Raw genomic sequence first — 13,236 nt, forward strand, 5'->3', positions numbered from 1 at the left:
AGTAGCTGTTCAGCATCAAACAGAAGACAGAAAGCTACAGGTAGAAAGCAGCTGGTGGATATAGTGGAGCATTTAGCAGCTAAGGAGCCAGACATTTCCCACAGGATTTGGTAGAGACCAAAAAACAGACCAAAAAGAAAGAGGTTGCTGTTCTTGTATTCACCAGGTAAACAGAAATACTTAAGATGTATGAAATTTGCAATGGTTTGCCAATGTGCTCACCAAATCCCCTTAGAAAAAACACAAAAAGGAGCATGGTAGTTGAGAGCACTGTGCCACAGCACAAATACGTCAAAAGAAGCTTATATATGTTGTAAGATGCTATAAACATGGCTTCCCAGAACGCATTGAAACTGGTATAGTGGAAAAGCGATGGCTCGATTGCATTCAGATCCCTATTAATATGGGATCTTGTGAGATCTACAAATGAACAACACATCTTTACTGTGACCTGTTTTCAAGTGACAAGCAAAGTCTATGTTTCCTCCTCAAAATGGTGATGAAACACTAATCTAAAAGGAAGCTGTTTGCAGGAAATACAATGTGACTTGATCTATCAAGTATTCAGTGAATCCCAACGATGCAACATTTCATCATGCAGCTCAGTTGTGTAAGAAGTACAGTTTAGTAGTCTGCATGTGCACATATCTGATTAACTGCCAAATGACACAGCATTTCATTGCTGAAAAATGGTTGCACCAGATTAAAGTTGTGTTTTGCCTGATGACATTACATTTGTTGTTACATGGTGGAACCGCCACGGTTTCCAGCAAAACAAATAAGGGTTTCGAGCATGCAGGGCAGTTGTGGAGGCTGCATGTTTTCCCTTGCGTCCGACTGCGTTTTTTCCAGGTGGTTCTTGTTTCCTCCTTGTCCACACACATTCCTTTTTTGTGTTTTGGGGACAATAAAATGCCTTTCTGTATAAATGAGTGTGCTGACCCCGGGAAGAATAAGGCTTTCCTGTGTATCAGCCAATGGTAAGATTCCTAAAAGTTCATTGTTTATGGTTGGTTAATTATTTCCACACGTACCGCGCCACCAGTATCACAGTCTTACCTGTGACTCAAGTATAAATATATTATATGAATGAAACAGACTGCTAACCAAACAGATGTGGAATAAGGACGGGAGAAGAGCACGGCAAGATAGGATGAACAACGTTTTGACAGGGGACCCTTTCTCTTCCTACAAAAGATAATGCAATTCTTCTGTATTCAAGGACACTGATGCAGTCTCTAGTGAGCGTATCAGCATTCATAAGAGGACTCTGCTGTGGCAGGGGTGACTTTGATGCATGTGGTACTCTTGTTTAAGGAAAGGAAACAGCATGAGAAAATCAAACCATCATACACTGGAGACTATAAAAGCCACTGGCACACAGCCAGTCTTTGGAGAGAGGCATAACCAGAGGACAACCTACATTTATCACTGATGGCATTTAAGGTTTTTAATATAGTAAATCATGGACATTCAAGTAATTTATAAGACAAAGGTTGCCGAAGTCTGGAATGCAGGTGCACAAAATTGAGAAGACTTCATTTTCTGGAGAAAGAATGTGAATGCAAGAGTAAACTTGCAGAAAATATTAAAAAGGTACAAAGTGCCAAATGTAATATTTATTTAAACTTCAGTCTATAAATTCTTTTAAATAGTCCCCCATGCAGTAAAGCCAGACTTTGTCACTATAACTCTTGTATAACACTAAATATTCCCTGAGGTGAACATGTACTGAGTCACCTGTAACCTACAGCTGCCTTTAAATGGTTACAACTTTATTAGAACTTTTAAAAAAATATATATACTATATAGTGTTATTTTAATGGCCTTGCCCCTTCCTCTGGCCCTTGTCAAAGAGCTTCTGCCAGCTACATAAATTTAAAATGTCACACAAACAGTGACTGACAATTTGATGCCAAACTCAAATAGTTACATGTCATCAAGGTTGGATGGACTTGGCAGCAAAGCAAGACTACAGTTAGGGCAGGAGAACAGTACAACCCAGCCGTGTTTGCACAATTAATGCACATATAGTTTGTTTGTTTATGCCTCTCTCTTAAAGAGCATTAGGCCAGGGCGAGGATTTAAGAGCTTTAGAGGTGACATAGATTAAGTTGTTGGCGTGAGACCCAGGTCAGTGAGCCACAAGATACTTTACCTCATATTTAAATCTTCATGTGTTCAACACTGACATTGTACTCCTTTTGTTGCTGAACAAAAATATACTCTTCAAATTTGCTAGAACACAACGACTCCTCCTGACTCAACTATACTGACAGTCTTATTTCTCCGTATAACTGAGTCTTCTACACCTATGAAGACAAGTACATGTATTTCCAGATTCTGGGAATTTTTCACTAACAGCTAGTAACCACTAGTAATACTGAAACATTACATCATTAGTTTAGTATTTTAAAACAATGCTAAATATAAACCAGTTCCAAAATCATTTCAATATGTATGGCGCAAGGAATCTGTTAACCCCTAAATGTTTGACATTGGTCCTAAAGGACGGACGTGTTCTCCCTTTAATTTCTATCAGCAGTATAATCCCCTTTTGAAACCCTTTTTAGGGTGAATTAGAAAGGCCCAGTATTCAAAGAGATGAGTGTAGAGAAGGGGGCGGGAATAATCACAAGGGCCTAGCTGTCTGTGTGGATTAGAATGGGAAAGAAAATCCTTTCATCTCAGATCTGCACTTCCAAGCTTGGAAGCATGCACGCACGCACACACACTCGCACGCACAACTCACCAAACCTCCAAAGTATACTTCTCGCAGATGAAATCAAAAGACTTCTATACTGATATACAAGAAGCTGTTATTTTAAACAGACCATATTCAATTATGCTTAAAATGGGCATGACAGTCACTGGATTAGAGAAAGGCTCGTATAAAAGCTTTGCTCTCGAGGCTGACCTCTCCGTTTGGCTCTCAGGCACGACGGAGCACAGAGGAGGGCAAGCACACGATCTGACTGGCTTCTCCGATTTCTCATGCTGAAATGTCAACTGCTGCTCTATTTTGGGCAGATAGCCTTTTGACATCCAGCAAAATGTAAGGAGACGGATAAACCGGGAGAAACTCCTCAGTGAGAAAACAACCCAACGCCCCCAAACAACATCTTCTGACAGATAGGAAAATGGATTAGCCATTATGTGTATTTGCTCACTTGTCTACCTCTGCGAGGGTTTATAACAGAATGTAAAATGACAAGCCTACGTGAGCGCAACCAGAGTTGACACTAAGAGGAGAGACTATAACGACATAAATATCTTACACACCCAGAACATAAACATTTAGTCCAATGGCGTGTGTCTTGTGTCAGTGCAATAAAAAAAATGGCTTATTCTGACCAGAGCTGGACAGAAACAGAGTTTGAGACAATAACGCTTTATGAACAAATTGTATTAATGGCTTTACGGAGTTTACTGACAGAAATAACTGAGAATACTTCTGCGTCGCTAAATAAGACTCTGAAGAAACTGCACCCCAAAACTTAAACAGTACAAGCATGCCATACCAATTGTGCATACTTGTTTTCCCAAAAGGTTATTCAACCAGTCGAGTGGTATTTTTAGGACAATTACAGATAATCACAATACAGATAATTACACAGTCAGTATGGAGAGCTGTGTTATGAGTCTGACTTGTCTAAACAGTAGCAAGCTTTAATATGTAAAAATAAATAAATTCAGACTGTCTCTTCTTTCCAAATCGCTTTTAATATGGGAAGAAATTACACTACTTTCTGGGTCGAGTATCTTCCTGACTGTGCTAGCTACTCTGTAACAGCTGGCTGTTGGTTTAAGTAGTCTAACAGGAGAAGATAACCCGAAAAGAAGGGGAACGAGGCATCATATTGTGATGATTTTAAAACACAGCAACATCAGTCTATTCAAATGGATCGCTGCATACTTAATTCATCTCAACTAGAACCCGACTAATATCTTGCCAGGGCTCATATAACAGCCAATATTATGCATCTGCCAATCTATTGATAATAGCATTTATGACTGTCTTTCAAGCACTTTCTGAGTATTTATGTTGCAACAACAAGCTGATCCACGCAGAGTGTAAAATAGGTCATCTGCAACTTGTTGTGACAATAAAACAATATTACTTTTAAACCTCACTGTCATGTTATCTTAGTAAGGACTCATAAATTACTAGATATATATAAAATGTCAGGGAAACATGTTTATATTTCGTGTGTTAGCCAATACACTGAACTTTTAAAATCACTAAATATCAGTATCTGTCTTATAAATCCTATAGCGGTTAGAGTCTATATAAAAATCGATAAACCCTCATAAACGTTAGATTTTTCTAGATCTCATGTGTAACCACAATGTGCTATTAAACGTCTTGCTTTCGGAAAAAGTGGTTAAGTGAAAAGTTAACGGTTGTATGGGCAATTTGAACTTCTGAGACATGGCAACAAGGGGATGATGCAATGTGGTGAAGAATTTCACAGCAGAAAACGTGAACCCCCTACACTCGTTTCGTTTAACAAACTGCCTGCAAACAATCCCTTTAAGAGAGTAAACGGGAGGGGGAGGGGGGTGGCAAGAAGCAAGTAATCCTCTCTATAAACACTCCTGTTCAAACATTGCCTTGCTGTTAACTTCCTCTTTGTCACACTAAAAACGTTCCACAAGCAGCTAATCTCCTGTACTACTTTCTCATCAAATGTGCTTCATGGTCAAACCTGTTTCGCTATTGATAATCATTTTAACGAGCTTCACCAAATACGAGGGGCGGACGACAATAGAACAATGACTTGAAGGTGAAAATTCTTTTCACGTGGTCAAAACAGTAGAGGCTGCGGAGAAACAAAGCCTTCTGAAACAAATGAGAAATCCCCAAACACGGTCTGCAAACTCTTCCACAAACATAGCGAGTCGGTACAAACTTGCGAGCCACCTTTTTCCTCATTGGGAGAAAATTCCTGTCGAGGGAAGATGGGGCGGCGGTGGTGGGGGAGCCACGTCTGCTCCTCCCCACTGTGTGGGTTTTGTTCTGCTAATCAGACCACATGCCTCAAGGATTCAGGAATCCGAGAACTCTCAGCCAGCTCCTCTCATTCCACATACAGCCGCAGCAGCCTGTGACAAAGTATTCAGTGAGCTGTGGAGTTAAAGACTCTATCCATTCATAACACCGTTCAGCCCTCCCTCCCCCCTCTGCTAATCTCAGGCAGTTCTTCAACCCCACCACCACCAACGCCTCCTCCTCTTACCCCTCATATGCCCTCTTCACCACAGCAGAGCCCTTTTTTTATCTGTCTACATACTGCACGCTTGGGTCTGAATAGGTTCATGGTTTATTATTAGACCATGGCACCACAGCTCACCCCTCGACATTTTAATAGAGAAACCCAGAACTGAGTATACATCGAGTCGGTGCAATGAAACTTTTTGCCTCCTCTTTGCCTGCTTGTGTTTTTCCCCCCCATTCTTATTTTGGTTTGTTTCCTCTCTGTTCTCCCCTCCTGGGCTCTCTCTTGCTACTCACGCATTGAGAGGCGAAATGAGGCACGCTGGAAATTTGCAGGCCGACAATGGAAGACAGCTGCTCTTGCTGCATAAGTCTTTCATGAGCTGAATTAGTTGTACAAGCCTTAGCTACCCATCCCCCCCTCCCCCAACACACACACACATACATACATACGCACACACACACACGCTTCCCTCACAGCAAGCTGATCCAGACACAGCACCACACACCTCTTAGAAAGCTTAGGGAAGAGAAAGACAGGGAAAGAAGAGACAAAGCGTGATAGGGGCTTTGTTTGACACATCTGTGATTGCTTTTTGCAGAAGTACCCCTCACATGTTTCATCTCCCTGTGGCAAACATTCACATTAATTCTTAATGAAGTTTTTAAGGTTGTGCTGCACTGTGTCAGAAAGAAATAGTTCTCTTTTTAAACAAACAAAATAAAAAACAAACAAACAGAACCTTTTTTTTTCCAAATTAACCTGATGATGATACATTTACCCAAACTAAAGCTCTTTTAGCCTGCACACACTGTAACAATCTCCAGGTCAGAAATGTACAGAAAGTACATTTTGGTCTATCCAGACTATCCACTGCTCCCTGCACTTGTATACCTTACCATAATTCCTTTGGGACAGGTATCTATAAATCTCCTGGTTCAACATGACCATAAAAATGATCCAAATGATCCAAACAGAGCACTTTGCAGACAGAAACAGAACCCGAAAAAACCTGATGAAAACGTGCCGGTGTGGCTCACTTTAAAGAATCTGATCTACAAAGAACAACCACGATTCTTTCAAAGTTTCCTTTACTCCTGATTGCGCTTACGGTAAAGTCAATCTTTCCCCATCCTGAATATCAAAATTGACAACAAATCCCAACAGCGTTCAGTAAGCAGACAGATGGGACACAAATCAAACTCAACACTCACTAAGGTCAAGGTGAACACAGACTGTTTTTGTGAATTGGAAAAGACTTTCCAGTATCAAATATTTCCAAACAGAAAGTCTGCGGTCCCTCTCGACAAGGATTTCCTGTGTAACATGACTATAAACTTTGTGGGCTACAGCATTCTTCTCCTAGCTAAATATGTGAATCAGTGGTCTGGTGTGGAAGAATCGTTTATGCATGCTGGCTTGCGCAGTGACAATTCTCTAATGCAGTCTTCTTGGGTTACAGATGATGAGCAACACATATAGCAATGTTCAGACTCAGTGATGCATAGCAGAAGTAAAACTATATCCGCTCAGACAGGCCCTACAGATGCTCATTGTGATGAAAATACGATAATGAAACTACTGCAAGGAGGTTTTTGAGATAACACTTAAAAAAACAAAACAAAACAGTGTAATATATTTAAAAAATCACTCCAACATAAATCATATTACACTGAGGTCCAATGTACATCATGTAAGACACTTGAAGTGATTTGGAAAGATGAAGACTTTTCAGCAGAAGAAGAAAAAAAAAAATACCACAAGTGCAAACAATTTGGACGCTAAAAAAGATTGAAATTGCTTCAGTTTGGCAGGTTTTTGGGTTCGTATCAAATGACAAGAGTGAGCCAACAATCTTGGAAGCTGTGTGGAAGTTTTGTGGCAGCTTGAGATGGAAATTTATTTTCATCTTAGTATCCGTCCTCAGTATCTACTAACAACTGCTCTAGTCTGCTAATCTCATAAGTATGCTAAAGGAAACAGTAAAATACTAGCTGTTAGGTGTAAAAGTAAATATACATTTAAAATCCTGTTGCAGTGTTTAAAGGTTAAAATATTGAATGCCTACACATCATAAAACACATTACGTGTGTTTTGCTGTAGTTTTTTGCATTGCTGTGACTGCACTAGCCATTCTGAGATATACTAGGTTTTTAATTTTCACTGGTATGTCAGCAAAGGATAGTATACAGTAAGCCTTGAACATGTGTGGTATGCCTGGTATTCATCATAGTCTGCAGCAAAAAGGAATTTCCCCGGGACATGGATGTGAAACTATGAAAGCCCCACAGATTTATTTTTACAATTGAAAAAAAAAAATCATTCTAGCTTAAAACTTCTACAAGTTCATTATGTACTTCCTTGATTTTTTTAGGCAGTCTTGTGCTTTGTTTTGCCAACAAGCTCAAAGCATTACATGTGACAATGAAGGCCGCAGCTAATGGCACACACAGAAAACAATTAATGGTCAAATGGTTTCTTCCTGTTGTAGCAAGGGACTCCCTGAGGCTGCATGCTTGAGACAGACAAAGAGAGTGAGCAGGAATCACAGCACAATGAACTAAAGCTGCTCCATACTACGACATACTGTGAAAGTTTCTGTAGACTCCAACATTATTCATATGATTGTGCTGGATGTAAAACCAGTTGTGACTACAGAGTCTGAATGTGAATTTGATTATTTTTTTCAAAGCATACATTTTATATATCACTCAAATAGATGAGGAAAAACATGACCTATCATTTTACTGAGAACAAAGGCACGGTTAAGGCCGATGATTAAACAGAGTCATTTCTTTATATTTTGCTAAGAAATATAAAGAAATATGTAGTGTTTGATAGTCAGTACTTGGCATGGCCACCTTTATTTATCAATACAGGCTGAACTCTCTTATTCAGCTTTTTTGTAATTTCTTTAAGTAGTCTTCAGGAACAGTTCTCCAGGCTTCTTGAAGGACATTGAGAGCTCTTCTTTGGATGTTGGCTGCCTTTTTGTTCTGTTCTCACACTGCTTCAGTAATGTTTTTCCATCTATACTTTAGCCCCTTTTTCACTAGTACCTACTTGGATCGACTGAGCACGGTTCACCACGGAATTCAGGGTTTCTCATTAGGTGACAGTACCTGGTACCAGGTGCTAAAATAGTACCTGCTCGGCCGGGGTTCCAAGCGATACGATACAGGTACTAAAATGTGATGTTGTTAGACTGCATGCCACCGATTGGCTGGTCAGTGGCGTCACTCTCTGAGCAAAACCGCCATTTTTGAAATCCGGCAAAGAGGGAAATGGATACAAAAAACAATTTGGTGGTATTCAATTGTAATGGAAAACCATTCGATCCGAGTCAAGTGGTGGCGAGTTGTGGCAAGTCAATCCAAGCAGGTACTAATGGAAATGGGTCTTTTTAACTGCACTGGCAGTATGTTTTAGATCACTGTCATGCTGATAAATGAAGCTGTTGCTTATTAGATTCTTTCCACATGGTAGATCAAAATCTGGCACTATTCCATCAGCTTTGACATGATCACTCAAGACCACTGGCTGAAACCATGACAGATGGCTGGAGATACTGCTGTACGCCTCTCCTGACCTCCTCCCTATATAAATGGCAATTTGAACTTATTCTGGATTTTTTTCCCCCTTTTCTTATGGACATGACTTTCAGACACTCTTCATCTGCAGCAGATAATGTTTTTTTTTTTTAGGTCTGCCTCTGCCCGTCCCCCATTCAGTTTCCTCATATTTTTTAAGATGAAATTGCACGCTATGTTGAGATATGCCAAGTTTCTGGCTAGCTGCTTTTTTTTTTTTTTTTTTTTTACTGTAACTGCTTTACAAACATAGACTGAACCCATCAACTTCTTGAGACACTACCCAACTGAGATCATGCAGTCAATGTAGAAATTAAACCATCTTTAACCTGCCACTTCCCTAGTTCAAAGTCTGTGATGTCTTAGAGCACCCGAGTGAGAATGTCGCAGGTAATTGTCTGGTAAATTCACAGTGGGTGGGTGGGTGTCCTGTCTCCTCCGGCTTTAAACAAGCAACTCCCTTGCCTAAACTAAACAGTATTTCCAGTAATAAGTGCACAAATAAAGCAGACCATCTCCTATTATATGCTACATGCTAGCAAAGACTGTGGACAATGCCCTGACCCAATTCTCCCAACATTCTCTGCAGTTCATGTGTGAAAACAGCTTAAGTTGAGACAGATTAGTCAGCTGAGCAGTGCAAGGTAATAATTAGTTCACAAGATCTGTCACGTAACCACACTGTAAATCGAAGTATTTAAAGCTCCTGCAGCATTCACAGTCCTGCACGTGAAAACGTTTCTGAAAAAAGGGGGAAAATAAAGAACAGCACGATGCTCAGTTGAACTTTTTCACAGGACAGAAAAGGGAATTATTCTGTTAACAAAGGATTAATTCTCCTCATACATACACAATTGGCTTTACCAGAACATTAACGGGTAAGTTAACAGGCTCTTTTTGCAATGAGCCTGTTGGTGTAATTCGTACCCCTTCTCAAAATAAGTCACAGTCCTCCTTCTGTTCCACAGCCTTTAAAATCCCTGGCACTACTCAAAAGGAATGAGTCGTAACACAAGAGCAACAGTCCATCAGGCACAGGCAAAGAGAAAGAACTCTGCCTTTCTTCTCATGATATCCCTGAACTCACCGAGCTGGACATCAACAGGAATGCAGAGCTGTATTCAGGGCTCTTTCATTCAAGTGCAGTCTTTCCCTTTTCTGCCCACTTTTCAAAGTAGCATTGCCTATGTAATTTTCCATGAGAGCTGCTCCATTTATCAAGGCCGGTGGCACATCGAGGAAGCTGACGAATGCCTCACTCCTCTAGGTTTGTATAATGAGAGGTGGGAGAGTGAGACACACTCAGAGGTAGTTAGCGCTTGTACAAAGGAAGTAGACAAAGAGAAAGCTTTGGGGACCTTTAACTTAGGACATAGGCAGTGAAGCCAAGCTATTACACCTCTGCCATGGAGAACAAGATTACTAGTGAGACAGATACTGATTAATGCTTGGATAAGCCATACAAGATCTTTTAAACTAGATCTTTCAGACAAGCTGTAACAAGGCTGACAAATATCCAAATTTGCTTCCTAAGAATCTGCTCTATGGTTAAACTCTACATAATATACACATTCAAGCATAGCATTTATATACAAAAAGCATTCAGACTTTGATACAAATTCCATATTACCCTGTAAAGCTTCTGGATGTGACTGGGTAAAAAGGCAAGGCATTAAATAACAGTGTGCAGAAGACGGATAAGCAAGTACTTGTGATGACTAAGGGGAGTTGTGAGTCAGTTCAGTGGTCGTTTTTCACATATTTTTCCCCCCCATCAGATTTAGTATCAATTTCACAGGCAGTAAAACAAATGTCGTCAGTGGACGCTGAAAGCTGGTGAAATTGGCTTGTGTACGATGAAAAAACAAAAGCGGTGTCCAAAATGCACTCAAGTCTGTAAGTATTTGGACAGTTGACACTATTTCCAATTTTGCCTCTGTGCAACACCACAGTGGATTTGAAATGAAGCAATCAAGATGTGATTTATGGAATTATGGACAAACCAATGTGATTATAAATCTAAGCACTGTTTTTAATACTTCTCAGTGACTGCCAAAAAACGTTTTGCCAGACATTTACAGAATCCAGCTTCGCTCGCTGCTTGTTTCTGCAACTTCCTGCCTTTGGTTTAGTCTTCAGTTAGTGAAAACCATGCTTATCTGGGCTGAGGTCTGGAGACTGGAGCAGCCATTTAACATCATTCAGTTTCTCTGCCAAAGAAGCTCTCAGGTTGCGTTGGCTGTTATGTTTCAGGTCATTATCCATCTGTACAGTTAAGTGCCGTCCTATTAGTTTCCATTAGCTGCTATATTTGCCCATGCTATAATACGTTATTCACCATATTTGACAGAGGATGTACGCTTCGGATCCTGGGCTATTACAAGTCATTTTGTGGCAAAGGTCAAGTCTAATCAGGTCTTTCAGTTCCTGGGTGTTACAAATGGTTTCTATGCTGTGGTAAACCTTTTTTACTTACATTCGCGTGCAGGATTCCTCTTAAATACATTTTACACAGAGCATCAAACAAGACTGTATTTTGTGTAGATGACCTGTACCATGCGTTTCAATTACGTGGAAAAGAAAATGGAGCAGGATGCGCTATGAGAAGAAGAAAAACCAGCACAAGCGTTGCAACGCTCTGGGCAATGGTTGCTGGGGTATTTGGCATTCTGGCATCAGCATGGATACTTTTTCACAGGTACCACCAACACAAAAGTTACTGCACACCAACCACACATCTCTGAGGTACTGGCACTTATACGCTTTTCGTTTTCTTGTTTCTTGACTGCCTATAAGATTCATACAAGCAAAATTTCAGGCACAGCTAAACACATTAAAAATCTTGATCAACAGTTACGTTTACTGAAAGCCAGTAAGGAGAAAAGATTTCAAAACCAACTCTAAGTCTACATAAGGATTGATTATGAGCCATGAAAATGAGAAAACCATAATTGTCTACACTAACAGAATAAAAACTAATGCACAATATAATGTTCAAGCTTGATCTCCTAGTGCTAATCAATACTTGTGGTGTTTACACCACATACAATGGAAAGGAATGCACTAGCATTTATCTAGCACTTTTCTAATCTTACCACTCAAAGTGCTTTAGACTACAATTTAATTATACATTTATACACAGCTTTCTTCTTTATATTTTAAGCACTTTATTTATCTCGCATATACGGTCATGAATGCCTTTGAACTTTAGGTAGACTGCCCAAAGGAAATCCATGTAGGTACAGCAAGACCTCTGTTTTTAGACCTCTCTGCATTGAATCATACCTGTTATTATTCACTGGCTTTCTTCCACAGCATGTCTTTTATCCTGTCTTCCTTCTCTCACCCCAACTGGTTGCGGCAGATGGCCCCGCCCCTCCCTGAGACTGGTTCTGCCGGAGGTTTCTTCCTGTTAAAAGGGAGTTTTTCCTTCCCACTGTCGCCAAAGTGTTTGCTCATAGGGGGTCACATGATTGTTGGGGTTTTTACTGTATGTATTATTGTAGGGTCTACCATACAATATAAAGCACCTTGAGGCGACTGTTGTTGTGATTTGGCGCTGTATAAATAAAACTGAATTGAATAGAACATGCAAGCTCTGCAGAAATCAGGAACTTCCTTGCTGCACGGGACACTGCTAATCATTGCACCATCTTGCCGCCCATGGCAACATTTATACTGCCAAACAGACCTATCGCAACTGTCGAGGTCTGCATCATAGCGACATGTACATTTAACGCAAAGCTGTAAATCAGGCATTAGAACAGATGCTGTCCCTAATGAGGTGGCCAGTGAGTGCAAACTTTAGCTATTTAACAAAAGGAAATCAATAAAATAATTACATTTAAAAAAATATTTAAAAAGAGAAAAGATATTCCCTGAAGTGGTCCTTACTTTAACGTAACAAACAGCAGGTTTTAGCCTACTTCAAATGTGTTTGTACTAGTAATCACTAATGGTTATTTTACAGTTATTATATTAGCTGTGCTATTCACACATCAATCCAAAACGACTTTGTATTAAGAGAGCTAGCAGGTTAAAGGCTGGCTAATTTCCAGTCAGGCGGCGTCACACATTTGTGTCTCTATCGGTTAAGTCCTAGAAAAGCTCAGGGCTGAAGAGCAGGGCTGAAAGCAGCTTTTGTTTGGTTTTATTCTTTGAGGTAAATGCACTTTTGATGTGTGTGTGTGTTTTGTTGTTTTTTTTAAACACATCCATTAACATTAACATTGGACACCAAATGAAACTGCTCTTCAAGCCAAAACTGATGAATGCAGCAACGCAATCACATCCCTTTCTTTCCTCCACCATCACACTTTCAACGATACATTTCATCAAGCTCGATATTTAAAAGCAGTTGTGACCCCTCTCCTTTATTCAGCGCAGTGAACCAATTCACGCGGTTCTCCCTCACGAAACCTTTTCAT

The 13,236-nt window shown here is 40.1% G+C and overlaps 1 protein-coding gene across 5 annotated transcripts in view; it reads right to left on the reverse strand.

Moving 5' to 3' along the window:
- Positions 1-13,236, reverse strand: part of LOC134626395 (zinc finger protein 609-like) — a 77,476-nt gene that overhangs the window by 36,546 nt on the left and 27,694 nt on the right. The window contains exon 1 of one of the 5 annotated variants that reach the window (XM_063472221.1): positions 4,925-4,998. The exons of the other annotated variants lie outside the window; for them this stretch is intronic. Within the exon in view, the coding sequence (XP_063328291.1) occupies positions 4,925-4,936 (12 nt within the window). The 5' untranslated portion in view covers positions 4,937-4,998. Of the gene's footprint in view, positions 1-4,924; positions 4,999-13,236 lie in introns of those variants that run through there. 5 annotated transcript variants of the gene reach the window in all.

Source organism: Pelmatolapia mariae, linkage group LG1 (assembly GCF_036321145.2).
Source record: "Pelmatolapia mariae isolate MD_Pm_ZW linkage group LG1, Pm_UMD_F_2, whole genome shotgun sequence".
Classification (NCBI taxonomy): domain Eukaryota; kingdom Metazoa; phylum Chordata; class Actinopteri; order Cichliformes; family Cichlidae; genus Pelmatolapia; species Pelmatolapia mariae.